This window comes from Rhododendron vialii, chromosome 6a (genome assembly GCF_030253575.1).
Source record: "Rhododendron vialii isolate Sample 1 chromosome 6a, ASM3025357v1".
Lineage (NCBI taxonomy): Eukaryota > Viridiplantae > Streptophyta > Magnoliopsida > Ericales > Ericaceae > Rhododendron > Rhododendron vialii.
In genome coordinates this window covers 24,934,286-24,951,562 of record NC_080562.1, presented here as the reverse complement: position 1 = coordinate 24,951,562, position 17,277 = coordinate 24,934,286, and the positions used below count along the sequence as shown (strand labels likewise).

At 38.1% G+C, this 17,277-nt stretch overlaps 1 protein-coding gene across 1 annotated transcript; it reads left to right on the top strand.

Moving 5' to 3' along the window:
- The first annotated feature begins 3,169 nt into the window (after positions 1–3,169).
- Positions 3,170–16,885, top strand: LOC131329901 (protein MEI2-like 5). The gene is made up of 13 exons (XM_058363318.1): positions 3,170–3,657; positions 5,970–6,011; positions 6,125–6,265; positions 7,091–7,554; positions 8,262–8,420; positions 8,525–8,641; positions 9,549–9,700; positions 12,076–12,167; positions 12,520–13,441; positions 13,598–13,682; positions 13,796–13,864; positions 14,869–15,048; positions 16,241–16,885. Exons 2-13 carry the CDS (start codon positions 5,981–5,983, stop codon positions 16,352–16,354), a joined length of 2,526 nt encoding a protein of 841 aa, XP_058219301.1. The 5' UTR covers positions 3,170–3,657; positions 5,970–5,980; the 3' UTR covers positions 16,355–16,885.
- The last annotated feature ends 392 nt before the right edge of the window (positions 16,886–17,277 follow it).

The window sequence follows — 17,277 nt, the reverse complement described above, 5'->3', positions numbered from 1 at the left end:
TTTTGAAAAAGAGAAAAAAATAAGTCAAAGAGATGTCTTTTTGACTTATTTTTGTCTTTTTAAAAAAAAAAATGAGTTTCAATCAAATTTTTTTACTTTTTTCGGTTCCTCTCATGGAGATGAACCAGTAAGTCAAAAGTGTGACGCAAAACTACCAAATGCAAAAAAAATAAAATTGAATTAAGATGAAAAAAAATCACTCCCTACTTTTTAATTCAAACCTACCCGAAGTGTGTGTAACGATCCGGATTTTTGACCCAATTTTTCTTTCCTAAATATAATATTATTTAGAATTATTTTCCTTAATGCAATTCTTTTTTTTAAAATACAATTATGCATGTAATATATACATGTATTCTTTTTAAAATTTTCCTACACACAAATTACATGCATTCACAAATACAAACTCTTTCCGTCTCTCTGTCTCCTACTCAGTCTCTACTTCCTCCCTAACCCTAAAACCAAGCCAAATTCGTCCATTCTAAATCCCATGAACCCAACCCCATTAAATTCACTCTTATTCTCTTCCACCAAAATTCATTCTCCTATAAATACCCCACCCCAATGACCCACGAAATTTACACCACAATATTCCCCACGGCTCACCAGTCCAAAAGAGAGAAAAACCAGAGAAAACCAAGTTTCAATCCATGGAGTTTTAGAGAGAGAAAGAGAGAGAGAGAAAAGTGGGTTTTGTACCAAGACCCGACCGAAATCTAATTCGATCGTTCCAAACTCTTCCCACAACTCCTAGCATCACCAAGCATCGTCCAATTTGATCCCAACGTCTCCCGATCAAAGAACCCGAAGTCTTCTTCCCCAAAATTCAAGATTCGTTTCTAAATCAATTCGATCCGATTAAAGGTATTATAATTCATTCCAATCTCCTCTCTAAGTATATTAATGTGCTAAGATGTTAGTTTTTATGACTAGAACAAAAAAAGAATCGAGATTGGAATTCAACGAACGAAACCCAAATTTTTTGGAAAAAAAAAAAAAAACACTGCGCACTGTTTGTAGCCGCGCTTGCTGATCATTTTTTTTTTCCTTTGGAACTGTTCACCGCTGGAAGTTTTAGAAAAATTGACACTATAATTACACTTATCCCCCTGCTCTTTTTAAATGTAACGTTTCAGCCCAGATCATTAATAAATGTAATTGGTTATCTTATTGCAGTTACACCCTTGAGGTTGTTTAGTATAGAAATTTGGCCCAATTGAGTTATAGACTTAAAACAATTAGGCCCTTAGGTTACTTAATTGTCCAGTTCGACCCCATCGTTATATTATCACTAATATGTTGATTTAAATTCATAAAAAAATAAGCCTAGAGTTACTAGTAATTGTACAAAATTATTATTTTTTTATTAATAAAGATTTCTGTTAATAATATTTACTTCTTGACCATACAAGATAAAGGGCAACGGCCCATCCATAAAAAGTTGCGTGATTTCATTAATTATTAATCGTTTTAATTATTATTGATTAATTGCATATTGTGCCGATACTTGATTTAAATGCTAGATTAGACCCTAGAGACATGGGGTGGTATGCGAATAGAGTTCACTTAGACGATGCTAGGTATGGATGAATTGGAAAGTTTTGTTTTCTTTAGAATGCCTGCAGGCGGGATTTTGAGATGTGATGAGTTGGATGTGATGGTTTGAAACTGGCAAAGTAAGCCCAGTGTTGATTGATGAATGATGATTGGCAAAGTAAGCCCAATGATGAATGATGTATTGATACTAGCAAAGTAAGCCCAGTGATGATTGTGAAGTGGTATATAAGATAAGTGAACCCTAATTATGATTCGGGCATGATAAGCTTTCTTTTGTTGTAATGAGAGGGATACACGCTAGGTACATAACTGAAGTGCAATCTGCGACAACAAAAGAAAGTGAGCTCATGGGACAGGGCATAGCTAGCGGTTGGGGAGGGAAGATCTCGCGGAGAGATCTTAGATTTCATATTAGGTTATGGATAGTAATGAATTGGCTTATGTGGAGAATATTTGTTTGGCTTTTTCGATTCAATATTATCTTATTACCTGCTAATTGTAAAATAAGAGGGGTGGTTGAGTTGGATTATTCTACTGGGTGATTTATCACTTACAGATACGTCTGTATCATGGCAAATCGTTTGCTTCGGCGATCAATTTGCCAGCTGGCGCAGGATTCAATGGAAAGGATTCAAAGATGTTGCAGTTCAACACGGAAAGAATATCAGGAACGAAAATTGAGTATGTTTTGGATTTATATCAAGCTTAGAGTCAGCTCTGAAATTAATGTATTTTGAATCAGTAAATTTATTTTGTGACTGTAATAGCTAAACTTTATTTTGAAAAATTATATTTATTTAGCAAATTTTCTTAAGATTTTATTTTATATTGCTTCCTGAAAGTCGGGGCGTTACAGTGTGTGTGTGATAGAGAGAATTGATTTTAATGCTAGTAGAACGGCTCGGGTGTGAGATGATTTGTGTTTTCACGAAAATGGAGAGAGAGATAATTTCTGGTTTAGCCAGGTTTTGTTTTTGGAGGAGTCACTGAAGATGAGTATATAGCTCATATTGAACCCACTCTCAACCCATATAAACCCATTACATAATATGGGCGAATTGGGTTGGATTATAAGTGGACGGGTTTGAGCGGGTTCAAAAATATGGGTTGAGATTGCAACTTCTAGTTATAATTAAAGATAAGAAGGTAAGAAGAAAAAAAATCTGAAAAAGTGGTTATAAATGAAGATAAGAAAATGAGAAGAAAATCTGAATGAGTAATTATAATTGAAAATAATAAAAATTATTATTCTAAACGTAAAAGATAAAATAATTTATAAATTAAATAAATAAAATACTAGTTTAAGGGGGGGGGGGGGGGGGGGAGTGGTGACTGGGGTAACAGGGGAAAGGGCAGGGGGAACCGAGGGTAATAAGGGAAATTGGGCTGTGGGGTCGGGGAGGGGGGGGGGGGGGGGATAGCAATTTGCTTTTTTGTCTTCTATCGACCCAAATCAGGTTCACAGGCTGATGGCATCCCCGTAATTCAACCCCATGCTCAGGTCCCTTTCCAAAAAGCAGTACCGTCAACGGATGCCAAATAGAATTCAAATGCAGCCAAATAATTCCAGAGAGAGAAAGCAGTGAGAGAGAGAGAAAAGAGAAGAAGCACTTTGTGAGAGAGAGAGAGAGAGAGAGAGAGAGAGAGAGAGAGTTTCGCTTTCAATAATTTTGCAGTTGTTTATCTATAATAAATAAATAAAATAAAACTGATCAATTCCCTCCAATCATGCACTAGAGAGTAGTGCATTTGTGTGTTCCAATTTGTTGTCTCTCTCTCTAGATAGTTTTATTATCGCTCTCTAGTCTCCCGGCGGGAGAGAAGGAAGTGGATGAGTAGAAGAAAGTTATTCCTCTGCTTCTACGGAACTGTTACTCTCTCTCTCTAGTGTATTTGGTGTGTGCGATTGATTGTGTGTTCCTCTAACCCTCTTTGAATCTTGCAAAAATATCCACTTTCATTCTACTCCTCTCTCTCTCTCTCTCTCTCTCTCTCTCTATTCCAACCCTTGAACTTAATAAATTCAGGCCTTGTCTTGTCTTCTCTTTATATGTCCTTTTCTCTCTCTACTTTCTTGGTTCCAAGCGATCATCATATCAGGTACTCTCCTCTCCCCTCCCCTCTCTTTCTATATCTGTCTGTCTATCTACGTATCTATCCATCTATCTATATAGACTACTACATGCAGTTAATTAGTTGGGTTTACTCGGATTTTTCTTTTGGGGTTTTGTGCTTGAGATTAGTATTGGAAACTTTAATTGTTGTGGAAGAAATTAGTGGTGTTGCGAATTGAGCGTGTTTACTGTTTTTCCACAATAATTTGTATTGTAGCTTGTCAAAATGAACTCTTTCTGCGGTTGAATTGGTGGCATAAATTTGAGTTGGGAATTTTTTTTTATATTTTGTTGCCATAAATTAGTTGGGTTTACTGGGATTGCTTCTGTTTTCGTTCTTGTGCTCGAGATTGGCTGTTTTCGTTTACGAAGTTGTATTTTTTTTAGGGACTCTTGGATTAAGAGTGAACGGTGATGAAGTTTACATTCATACCCCTGTTTGTCAGCTTAATGTGATATTTAGCTTGTATTTTTGTTTAGGGTTCTGTTTCAATTGAGCTCTTTGTGGTTGATTTGGAAACCTCAATTTCGGTTGGGAACATTGTTGATCATGAAACGAGTGTTCCGTATGAACTGCTCTTATGATGTCCTTTCACATTTTGAGGGAACTTGTACGTAATTTTGAACTTGGTGAATTGTTGACCACGTAACCGCTAATTTTCACTTGCTGGTTTTCAATTTTCGGGAGTTTATTTGAAATTTCACTTGGTGGGTTCATACTGTAGTCTTGAGGTTGTGTGGTTAATTCTGGAATGTGAGCTGACTCGTCATTTGGAAGCTTGAATAGCGTACATTTATCCTTTAAAAGAGAGCGTAGATTGTTTGTCTCCCCTTTGTTAGCTTCAATAAACTGATGACTGCGCCGGCTTTGTTTAGCTAGTTTGGGATGGCTGGCCGTGCTTTGAATATTTGGTTGTCGAATTGTTTCTTCCTAACTTGTTGATTATTGATTATGACTTATGAGAGCTCAACAAGAAACTGCTCTGTTTTATAGAGAAACCGATCTCAGGACCATATACCTTTGAAACTTCGCGACAAGGCAATCAATCAATGTGATTTTGTTCTAATGATTACTTTTGTATATGCAGACATCGTAAACGGCAAGTACATTTGCTGACATCTTAGGAGACACCTAGACCTTGTTCATTTGCGGGCCTCAAAACCCCTGGGCACGCTCTCCAATAAATTCCCTCTATCTCTCTCTACTCTCAAAAACCTCCCTTAAAAGCTCCAAATGAACAAGGCCCTAATGCCTTAGGTTGCATTCCCAAGACATGAAGACTCACATCGGAGTCATTTTAATTGTGTCCGTGTAATATTCAATAACGTAAAGCTTAGATCCAAAGTGTGGAAGTACCTGAAAGGATAAATCCTGGGTATAAGCTTTTTAGCTTTTGCAATAATAAAACAGGACACTGATGCACAACCTTTGGCAATAGAAGAGGCATCAAGGGGATGTCATCTTGCATATTTGATCCAAACCAACACACATGGACCATCGCACAAAGAATAATGAAGCAAGAAACAAAGAAAGCATGACACAACGATTCACATGGTTCCCCAATTGAGTAGGCGTATCCACGGCCCGCATTGGTTTATATTATATATCATTGAATAAGAGAGTACGGATAACATCGGTTGCTGTGTATAGTGAAATGTATATATTTCTAGGGGTTTACTTCACAAATTACTGTAATACCCCTGTTTAGTTTACATTCATAACCCACTCTAGTTTTTCACTATGTATCGAATAAAGAAGAGACTACAAATTACAATGGCTCCTGCACATAGAGAAATATATATCACAGGGTTTTGTATCACCAATTACCCAATACCCCATCTAGGTTTCGTCGATGCAACCCTGTCATAGTCAACAAAGTGGCAAATCAGACCAAATCAAGCTTCACAAACCCAACATGCCACCATGTACAAAAAAAAGGCCAAAAACAAAAAGGCCTAAACATCAAGAAACACTAAAAAGAAACATGTCAAGGAAATGGTCCTATACACCACTCCAAACACCAAAGCTATCTATCATGTTAAGGAATTGGTCAAGGGTTGGGTTGCACTCCCTCGACAACATGCTATTTGATGTTTCTAGACTTCCCCAACAGAATGGATCTTGATAATATTTTGCATATGGACACTGTCCTTTTGGCATTGTGTTCTCCTTTCTACATGTGCAAAACTAGACATATCTAGACATCTATATTATAATCATAGTATGTTAGTCTTTTTAGGGGCCTTTGACAGACTAAATGGAGTTTAATTGGTTTTCACAAATCTTTTGTATTGCAGATACTAACTAAATGGATCAGTATTTCAAGGATCCTACTTCAGGTAAGGCCCTCCCGCAATCACTCCTTTGGTCTCTTGTACTGGCTAATGTTTAGATTCAAACATCAGGCTTATGCTATACGCATTTTTGATCATATTTATGCTATGTCTTGTAGGTCCACCTAAAAGTCCATCGGTAGATGTCTATGGTCAAGTGGGAAATGCATGGAGGATTCCACGCGGAACTGATGCATATCACACATCGACTGATGCTAGCTTGTTTTCTAGCTCATTGCCTGTCTTTCCGCGAGAGAAGTGTATTTGACTCTTCTTTTCATCACTGAGGCTCTGATTTGTTTTGATGTAAAATACTTTTTACCCAAACAAAATTATTCCCTTCAAAATATTTTTCATGTAAAATAGTTTCCAGTTTTTGTTTGGAAAAACTATTTCCACAACAAAGGAAAACAAGTGAAATAGGATAACGGAAGAGAAGGGAGGAAGGGGAAGACAGTTAGTAATCTCTGCCCAGCCTAATCACTATTATGAGACAGTAAGAGATACACTTTAGAAATGTGTAGTTGATGAAAGGTTAAAAGCAAAAAGGGATAGTAAAAGAAAGTATGATTGATGAAGCCACAACCTGAAGTTGTAGCCTGTATGTGGCCACATTTTCCTCCTCCCCATTGGGTGTGTGCGCGCTCAGTAAGAGATACACTTTAGATATGCACAGTTGATGTAGGTAAAAGCAAAAGGGAAAATAAAAGAAGGGATGATTGCTGAAGAAACAACCTGTGGTTATAGTTGGTATGTGGCCACATTTTCATTTTCCCCTCTGGGTTTGCGTGTGTGCACTCATCTCTCTCTCTCATTGTGCGGCTTCTGACAATGTCAACGGTAATAATCTCGCCAGGGGTCGAGAATCCTGGGGTATGAAACTACCAACAATTACTTATGGGTGATATGAGACGTATATAGTTTTGGCCATATGATGTAAAACTTTTTGTTAGAAAACATATTAAACTCTTTTTACAGCAAAGTGACTAAAACGTTGTACAGGAAAATATTTTACTGCGGAACAAACGGAGCCTTAAATTACTCTAACGTGACTGGTTTCTGACATGTTTTTGGCACCATTGCAGTGAACTTCACTGACTGTGAGCACGGTGGTCAGTCTGTTGATGATGGCTTCCCTAGCGTAGATAAACTTCACCAAGAAGATGACAGTGAGGATCCACTTGGTGATATTGAAGCAAGTGCAAGTGCAATTGGAAGCTTGCTTCCAGATGATGAAGATGAGCTTTTAGCAGGTATAATGGATGACCTTGACCTGAGTGGATTGCCTACTCAACTGGAGGATTTTGAAGACGATTTCTTCAGTAGTGGAGGGGGTATGGAATTGGATTTTGAGAGTCTAAACATTGGCCTTCCAAATTTAAGCATGTCAGATGGGGTTTCTGTTAATGGGATTGGTCATTACAGTCTTACAAATGGTGTGGCTACAGTCGCTGGAGAACATCCATATGGGGAACATCCTTCAAGGACATTATTTGTCAGGAATATCAATAGTAATGTTGAAGATTCTGAGTTGAGAGCTCTCTTTGAGGTATTTTATATTTGCTAGATTAGGTATTTGATCCTTCTGGTTCTAGGCGTGTACCATTTTCACCTCACTTGTCTTTTTAGAGTATTTGCCAAGTATTTTACTTTCTCCCAAAGAAGAGTATTTTGGTTTCTTCATGTAGGTTTATTATAACAACAATCAGGCACTCATGTGAAGACCAATTTTATTGAAATACAAAACTAAGTCATTTTTTATATGAATGGAAGCTACTTCCTGAAACATGCCTGGTGATTTAATCCTGGACTGTGGTTATGTTCCTGATACCTACTGACAGTTTGTCTCAACAAAAATATTTGTTGTGCCGATAAAAAAACAATTTATTTGTAACCGAACAAGTTTTGAATTTAGCTCATGAACAATCAACCGTGCAAAATAAATGATGAAAAGATCTCCAGGTATGTAAATTTATTTGTAACTGAATGACTTTTTTGTTTCTGTTTTCTTCTATGGCTAAGATACTATTTTGAGTTACTGAACAATGGTTGACCAATGCAAAATATTGAAGCACAGTAAAATTCGCGAAGCCCGCAACCTTCACTTGTTTGAACTGAGCTTATGAAGATCTAGATCAGGGCTTTTTGCTTCTTGTTTCCTCACTTTTTCTGTTCTTCTATAGAAATTGTTTTGTATCTCAATTTGTACCATTAGATTAAGATCTAATTGACCATGAAACTTACCTTTTCTTGTAGCAATATGGGGATATCAGAACTCTATACACTGCATGCAAGCATCGGGGGTTCGTGATGATATCTTACTATGATATCCGATCAGCTCGAACTGCAATGCGTGCATTACAAAATAAGCCCTTAAGACGAAGAAAACTTGATATTCACTTTTCAATTCCGAAGGTTTGAACAAAGACTTCTGCTCTTATGAATTTATGATGTAGTTTGAGAATCTTGAATTCTTGATTAGCTAACTTCTATATCAACTTTTTTTGTTCCTCTTCCAGGATAACCCATCAGAGAAGGATGTTAACCAAGGAACTCTGGTTGTGTTCAATCTGGATGCGTCAGTGTCGAACGATGACCTTCGTCAAATATTTGGTGCTTATGGGGAGGTTAAAGAGGTATAGTCTTGATTTCAGGGGCGGACCCACGTAGAGGGCTGTGGGGGTGAGCCCCATACTGAACTTTTAGAATTACCATATCATCTTGTGTAGTTGTACCGTTCCGTGTAAAATTGTGTGTGTCCTCGTAAAGATACACTTGATCCTATGTGTGGTGATATTTATTAGTTTTTTTTCCTTAGCATGATTATTTTCACTCTCCTTTTGTCGAAATGCACGCCTAATGTTAAACATGACGTGAAGTGACATATATAGGAAATATTGCAATCAATTGTAAACATGAGTATCAGGGCGGTTCCGGGGACACCTATAAAAACATCTAAAAAAATATCTTATAGTTTATGATCAAATTTTGATGGTCCGAGCCACTCAATGTGATCAGAACGTGACTTTAAGGGTACCCACGAGAAATTAGAAAAAAAAAAAAGACTTGGAAGGGCTCGATTTGAGTAGTTTTCATTGAATGTTTCAATTAAAAATTGCTCAAAACAAGCACTTCTCGGTCATATTTTTTGCTAATTTCTTGCAAGCATTCTTAAAATCACATTCTGCACACATTGAACTGTTCGGATTATAAAAATTTGATTGGGAACAATGAGATTGAGATTTGGAGTGTTTTTTTAAAATGTTTTTGTGGTGTCCCTGGAACCACCCCGGATGAGTATTTTCATAGCTTTGCCTTACGAGGAGAAAACAAAGTATCTCCCGAAAGGGGATGTGTCAAAATTGATTACCCTTTTCATTATGAAAAAAAATAAAATTCACATTGATGCATATTTCTGTATCTGCCATTGCTTGCTTTTCTTTAGTTCTCCTCCCCTGTCCCCAAAAGTCAACTACCGTGTCCATATGTACCTCTCTTTCTGGTGACCAATGTGAGTTGTTGGCTGCCTGTTACAAAATGCAGATCAGGGAGACACCACACAAGCGTCACCATAAGTTCATTGAGTTTTACGATGTTAGAGCTGCTGAGGCAGCTCTCAAAGCTCTGAATAGGAGTGACATAGCTGGAAAACGCATAAAGCTGGAACCTAGCCGGCCCGGTGGAGCCCGTCGGAAGTATGTATTGATAAATTGTTCTCTTTGAATCATTACAGTTCAACTTGGCACTCTTGTTGTCATGCTATCTTCTTTTTCTATTTTTGTGGAACTTAGATGCTTGTACATCTGAATGCGTTCTCTCTGTTTGCATATTGTTAATTATTTACTCTTACAATTTCTGCAAGTGTTAAGTTTAATTTTTTTTTCCTCCTTTATACTGGTACTTTCAACTATATAACTGCAACGTCTCTTATGAGAACTCGATTGTAATAAATAGATGTATCTTATGGAAAGTGAATTCTTGATTAGAATTGGTCATTTCTCTGCCTGCTGGGATCCCAGATTGCAAATATCCAAATGCAACAACTTGTAGCACTCCATCCCAAGCTTAGTGAAAATTGACAGATATTTCTAGAACTGGACTTTCTTTTTGGTTTTGTGGCTTTCAGAATTTCAACATTTTGTTTGGTACCTTATATGCCCAACTCTTAGCCATCCTGTGAGAGCCCAAAAGGGGCAGGAAACGATCCCACATCGAGGGAACTTATTAAGTTAACGTAATTTATAAGGAAACGCGACGAGCTACTGTATAACTTGAGGTAACCTTTTGAGCCACGTGGTTAGGCTAAGAGTTAAGCAGGTTAACTGGCGTGGGTGGTTGTGATAGGTGGTATAAGAGCTTGAACCAACCGGAAGTGTAAGGTGGGTCCCGCGAGGAGACATGCTTGGGCGGGTCCCACATAGGATGAGCCCGAGGTGCTTGGTGTGCATGAGACGAGCTTGAGGTGCTTGTTGTGCTTAAGTGGAGACTTGTCTCACAATACTTGGTGGGTTGTGATGGACTTTGGGGCGCAACGGGGACGTTGCGGTCCAAGTGGGGGTGATTGTGAGAGCCCAGCTTGAGGTGCTTGTTGTGCTTAAGTGGGGACTTGTCTCACAATACTTGGTGGGTTGTGATGGACTTTGGGGCGCAACGGGGACGTTGCGGTCCAAGTGGGGGTGATTGTGAGAGCCCAAAAGGGGCAGGAAACGATCCCGCATCGGGGAAACTTATAAAGTTAACGTAATTTATAAGGACATGCGACGGGCTATTGTATAATTTGAGGTTAACCTTTTGAGCCACGTGGTTAGGCTAAGAGTTAAGCAGGTTAGGTTAGCTGGTGCGGGTCGTGACACATACCACCCCTCTTGTCGTACCGGAGACTACTATTGATGGGACTGCTGGCGATTTGTAAAGAATAAGACTCCAACAGGCAACAGCTGTAATTAACGCGTCATATGTGAATTTCCTTTTTTTTTTCAAGCTAAATAAATAGACTATAAGAAAATGTATAGCTAGGTTTACCAGTTGCATAGAAAATCTCTTCCATCATCTTTACAGTGTCTGCAAAGAGGGAGCCAGCTAGTGATAAAGAGGCTTGTTTTGTGATATGAACAGCCTGGATTTGCGAAAACCTGTCCACAAAATTACCATTTCTGAAGGTTCCATATGGACGGCTTTAGATTTAATGATCATCACCGTAATTTGCTTCTGTTAACTTTTGAAGGAGGTGTGGTAGCATGTTTTTCTTGATTGAAGTATGTTTATTTTGCGGCTTTCCTGTTCTTTTGGTCAATTTTGTTCCTTTGATACTGCAAGTTATGGCTTCATAAAGTAGGCAGAAGTGATCTTGTTTTCTAAGTTTAATGGATTTAATTTCAAGTAAATACATGGGATTAACAGAAATTGTCATTCACTTAACCTAATTTCTACTCTCCCCGGGAATTATTAGTAGTTCTCAAATACAGTTTCCAAGTAAAAAATGCACTTCCAGCAGTTTTTGAAAATGTTTTGGGAACAAAATGTGGAAACATGAACCTTTTAGGATTGATGTTTAGAGAAGGATGAAGTGAGACTGAAGTGCTTCCATAATTGCTTTCCATGACTTAACTACACACACCACACACACACACACACACACACACTGAAGTGCTTCCATAATTGCTTTCCATGACTTAACTACACACCACACACACACACACACACACACACACACATATATATATATATATATATTCTCTATTCTAAGCCTCCCCGAGAAGGTGCTTCTAGTAAGTGGTAAAACTGCAGCAGTTGTTCCTTTTAGGCCTGGTATGGTTCTGTTTCTCTGTTTATTGTTTTTGGCATGGGGTAAATAGTTTTTCCTTTCACCCGCTACAAGTCTAACGAACAGTAGTCATCCTTAATGTATTTGGTGTCTTCTACTCATGCTTAATGTCCCTTGCTTTTACTGGATGTTGTTTTTTTTTGTTCCATTTTATTTCATTCGTTAATTAATGGGTTTATGGGGTCTCTAAATTTATTAGTTCAACACAGACAAATAAAATGAATTGACGGTATCTTCTATGTCCAGTTTGATGCAGCAATTGAGCCAGGAGCTGGACCAGGATGAAGCTCGGACTTTTCGGAATCAAATAGGCTCACCAGTAGGAAACTCTCCTCCAGGTACACATCACAAGCCACTTTAAACAAAAAACCAGTTTTGTTTATTGTTTTGTGTTCTAAAGCACAAAAAATTTTGGTGACTAGTTTTGAAACTTATTTGCTGACCCATGTCTTGGTACAATTACAGTACCAAAAAGAAGTTTTCAAGGTCTAGAATATTGTTTCTGCTAAATAATGAATTGCTTCAAAAATAATAGGGGATTTTTGTTTCCAAAAATTGTTTTGGAAAGTAAGCAGCAAAACTGCATTTTAAAAAGGTAACCAGACAGGGCCTTTACATCTGTGCGAGCCCTGCTTGTCTCTTTGTTGTGAATGGGTTTTCTACAAAGCTAAAGTAGGGCAGTTATGACAGGTAACTGGCCGCATCTCAGTAGCCCAGTTGAACACAATCCTTTGCAAGGGTTTAGTCAATCACCAGGTTTGGGAAATTTCAGTCCGCTGAAGAGCAGCAATTTGCCTGGCTTAGCCTCCATACTACCACCACAGTTTGCAAACCATGCAAAGATTCCACCAATTGGTAAGGACCAGGGAACAATTAGCCATGGGAGCCAAGGAAATGGACCTATGTCTCGTACCTTTACAGAGCAAAAACTAACTGCAAGTTCTGCACCCATGTCTTCTTTTGGCGAATCAAATGCTAACTCATCTGGAATTGGAACGTTGTCTGGTCCACAGTTTCTTTGGGGTAGTCCCACTCCTTACTCTGATCATACCAGTCCTTCTGCATGGTCAACATCTTCGGTTGGCCATCCATTTGCATCCAGTTCACAGGGTCAAGGGTACCCATTCTCCAATCCACACGGCCCGTTTATCGGTTCCCCTAACCCCCATCACGTGGGATCGGCTCCATCTGGTGTTCTTCTTGACAGGCATTTTGGCTACTTCCCAGAGTCACCAGACACGTCCTTTATGAGCTCAGGTGGATTTGGGGGTACGAGCTTAGGTCGCAAAACTGCAAGTTATGTGATGAATGTGGGTCCACATCCGGTTATGAGTGCTGGCCTTTCTTTCCCTGGAAATATGCCCGAAAATGGTTCACCTAGTTCAAGGATGATGTCATTGTCGAGGAATGGTCCTATGTATATTGCTAATGGTTCTTTTCAAGGAATTGGACTGACTAGCAATGACGGATTGCTTGAACGCAGTCGAAGTCGGAGGGTGGAGTATAATGCCAACCAGATAGATAACAAGAAACAGTATCAGCTTGATTTGGATAAGATCAAGAGTGGCGAAGATACTAAGACTACTTTAATGATCAAAAACATCCCCAATAAGTAAGCTAAATCTAGTACTGTTTCTGTCATTCTTTTGACTGTTATATTACCTTGTATGCATTTTACTTGGTTTTATAACTGCGAAGCATGTAAATTTCCTCAATCTAGAATCTAGATTTGCTAATTGTCTTGATGGTTTGTGCTTCTTTTTTCTAGGTACACTTCAAAGATGTTGCTGGCAGCTATTGATGAAAATCATAGGGGTTCTTATGACTTTCTCTACTTGCCAATTGATTTTAAGGTAATTCTTCTGTGGAACTTGAATGCATTATTTCGTAATTCACATGTTGTTGATTATAAAAAATGTAATTCCCATGTTGAATTAAAACTGAATTAATTTACCTTTCTGTGCAGAATAAATGCAATGTGGGTTATGCTTTCATCAATATGGTGTCTCCATCACACATAATCCCTTTCTATGAGGTTCATTTCTATAATGCTTTGTAATTATCATAGATCTTAAATCGATTTATGAATACATACCCATTATCGTATCACCATATGATCATGGAATCTTTGTGGTCAAGGACAATTTTAGGAAGAGTTCAAAAAAGCATGCAGGCATGTTGATTTCAAAAACAAATGCGGAAGGCAAGAATTGTCCCTTTACTCAGGGAGAAAACATTGCGATCAGTCTCATAGGCAAGTCAGTCACCTAGACTGAAAACATGCAAAATACTATTCGTGTTAACTACCAGTTCCCTCTATGTATCATGTAGCAACTCAGTAACACACTGTCACAGCAGTTTGAGTTTACCTGTACGGATCATATCTTCCCATTGGGCTCTAATTAAGGGCTAAAGTATCAATAAAGCTAAATCTTCTTCTAATATCTTTATCCTTTTGTAGCATTACCATCCCGTATTGTTGCATGGCATCAATGGGAATACCTAGGTCAAGGCAAAAACAAACGTATGAGTGTACGATGAAAACTTTGCATGTTGGGCAAGTGTGAGAAAGGCAATTTTGTTTGAAGTTGTGTTATAAAGAGCAATTGATGAGAGAGCATAAGTTTCCCATAGAAGAATTAATACGAGCATTACACTTCAAGCTTAAAGGCCTTGGAAAATGTTGGTGGAAATGAAAGACTGCCAAAGCGCATGATGGTATCCGAATCAGGAATAGTAATATTCATGCACGATTCAGGTACTAAGTGAATTTGAAGGGTCAAATTCACAAATCATTTGACTCAACTAGGATTCTAACACCTAGGGAAAGTCTCCATGATTCGTACCTAATTATCTAAATAACCGAGATAAAAAAGAGAGTTTTCTTTTCTTTGCTAAGCTAAATGAAAAGGACGAGTACGCCAATGGTTGCAGGCGTTCAGTGTTGTGTTGTTTCCTGTTCTCTGGGAGGAAGTTATTCTGAGCAATCTTTTTTTCCATACTAAAGTGCTGAAGTACTTGTCTACACAATTTGTGCAGGCATTCAACGGAAAGAAGTGGGAAAAGTTTAATAGTGAAAAAGTTGCCTCCTTGGCATATGCCCGAATTCAAGGCAAGGTAGCCCTTGTTACACACTTCCAGAATTCTAGCCTAATGAATGAAGACAAGCGGTGCCGGCCAATTTTATTCCAGTCAGAAGGCCAGGAGTTTGTTGATCAGGTAATTAAGTTTGTTTGCTTGCCCTTGTTATTGTTGTCTTGAACTTCCGTGTTTGGAAGCCAAAACTTGCCGGTCTAAACAAAATTAAAAATTCTCAATTGTGTTTCTGTATTCATACACCCATTCTAAGACTTCAAACAGGCGGACATTGGAGGTAATTTCGAAATGTGAATTTTTTTTTTGGCAATAAGAAATTTGTCAGCGGCCAAAAATTGTCAATAGTTTTGACGTAGAAATCTGGTGGCACTTCGCTTGAGTTTCCTCTATCACCACTAAAAATATGATATTGAACATGATGTTTAACCGAGTTAAAGGATTTTTCCTCCCCTGATTTGGGCTCGTTTGGGGAAAGGTAGGAATTCACTGGGCCATTATGCATGTTTCATCCAAGAGATTTGAGACTTTAGAATATCAGAAACTCGGAATAAATATGGAACAGCATAACAGTAAGATGCCAATGGCTTTTGATGTTGAAAACAATACCACTTACCTTTCTAACGTTTGCTTTCGTTTTGTCCGCTTCGTTTTCTCTGTTTTTCTCGTTTATTACTTTTTTATTTGTTGGGTTAGGTGACACTAACCTCATGATCCTTTTGTTCCTATTACTTGGATTAGGGCACATAGATCCATTTTCTCCAGCTGATACTGTTAAAGGTCATATGCGTATCTAAGGTAGGGTCGTACCCATTTTCTCTACTTGATATTATTTGAGAGAATTTCTTCAAATAGGTTTAAGGTAAGCATTTGTTTCCAACTCAACCTGTCAATTCGTTTATCGCCATCAACAAAGCACATCTTCTACTCTTTACCATCTCGTAAAATTATCCCTCATTTCATCTCCATCGTGTAGTGTAGTCATTTCTTATTTATCGACATTCTGAATCTCATCTTAGCACAGATTTTCTGATCATGTTTTTTCTTCACCGTCCAACATTCTGTACGATATATCAAAGTAGGATTTATAGCAGTCCTATAATCTTTTGTCTTCAAGTTAATAGGAACCTACAAATACACATTAGTGCTCATGCAATCCTATCCTGCTTGGTTGTAACTTGGATTTTCAAGCCTGATTAGAACCTTACCCAGAGGCTTGATGATATATATAAAACTTGTTGTCGTGGATTGCTAGGATCTCAGAACTTTTAAGAAGAGAATACATCAAATCATTTTCTGACGTATATGGATTGTCCAGGAACCACTACTCTCCAGCAATTTGAACATCTGTATTCGCCAGCCAGATGGGTCTTACTCCGGGGATTCACTAGATAGCCCAAAGAGTAATCCGGATGAGAAGCAAGAGATCTGAGAGCTGTGCACGGCCTTTAATTGGTGGTTGAGTTCTGACTTGTGCATCGGTATAAAGTGTATAATTGCTTGTATTATAAGCAGTGTCCGCTTTTTGGGTGTGGATATATTACCTATAAATATTCACAAGGAAACTGCGGAAGACCGAGAAAGAGGGAGCATTTTGTTTGTAAGTAGAGCAACAGGAAGTTGATATCTAAGTAGCTGGGAGGAATAAGGTGGAGCATACAGCTGAGAAGTGAAGTACCCGCGTTTGCCACTTGGACTTTGACTATGAGCTCTCCTTGTTCTGTTGTGTTTTTTTTTTCCTTTTTTGGTGACGAGGCTTTTGTGTTAATCTGCAAATATTACATGTTTATTGGGGTAAATATGGAAAGGGAGTTGAGAGTATAGTCTGGGGCTGTTTTCAGAAGTGTACAGAATGACAGACAAACAGACCCCTGGTTGTGTCCAGTGTCGTGTCATGTACCTAATGAACTGAACTAAAGAAATTGTGTATTTAATGTGTCATTGTACAGTTATTTAACTTTAACCAGTAGGTACATGACATCTCTCTCTCTCTCCTCTGTGTGTGGTTATACATCTGCATCTATCTATCCCTATAAGCCGCTTTTCTTTTTCTTTTTTATTTTTTTTCCAACAAAAGTCGAGAAAATTAGGAAATAAAATCTACCTCACCAATAACCAACCTATTACTCCCTGACTCACTTGTCTCATTTATCCTTTCAAATTCCTCATTTACCCACAACGAATCGGAACCAACAACATAAGGTATAATTAAAGGGTAACTTATTTATTTTCTATTTTTACTGATTCTGTGACCATTTAATGAAATGGTATTGTAGTATAATAAATGGTACTATTTATTTTACGATCAACTTCTCATGTGCCTAAAATTATACTTTTACTCTCTCGTTGTCTCTT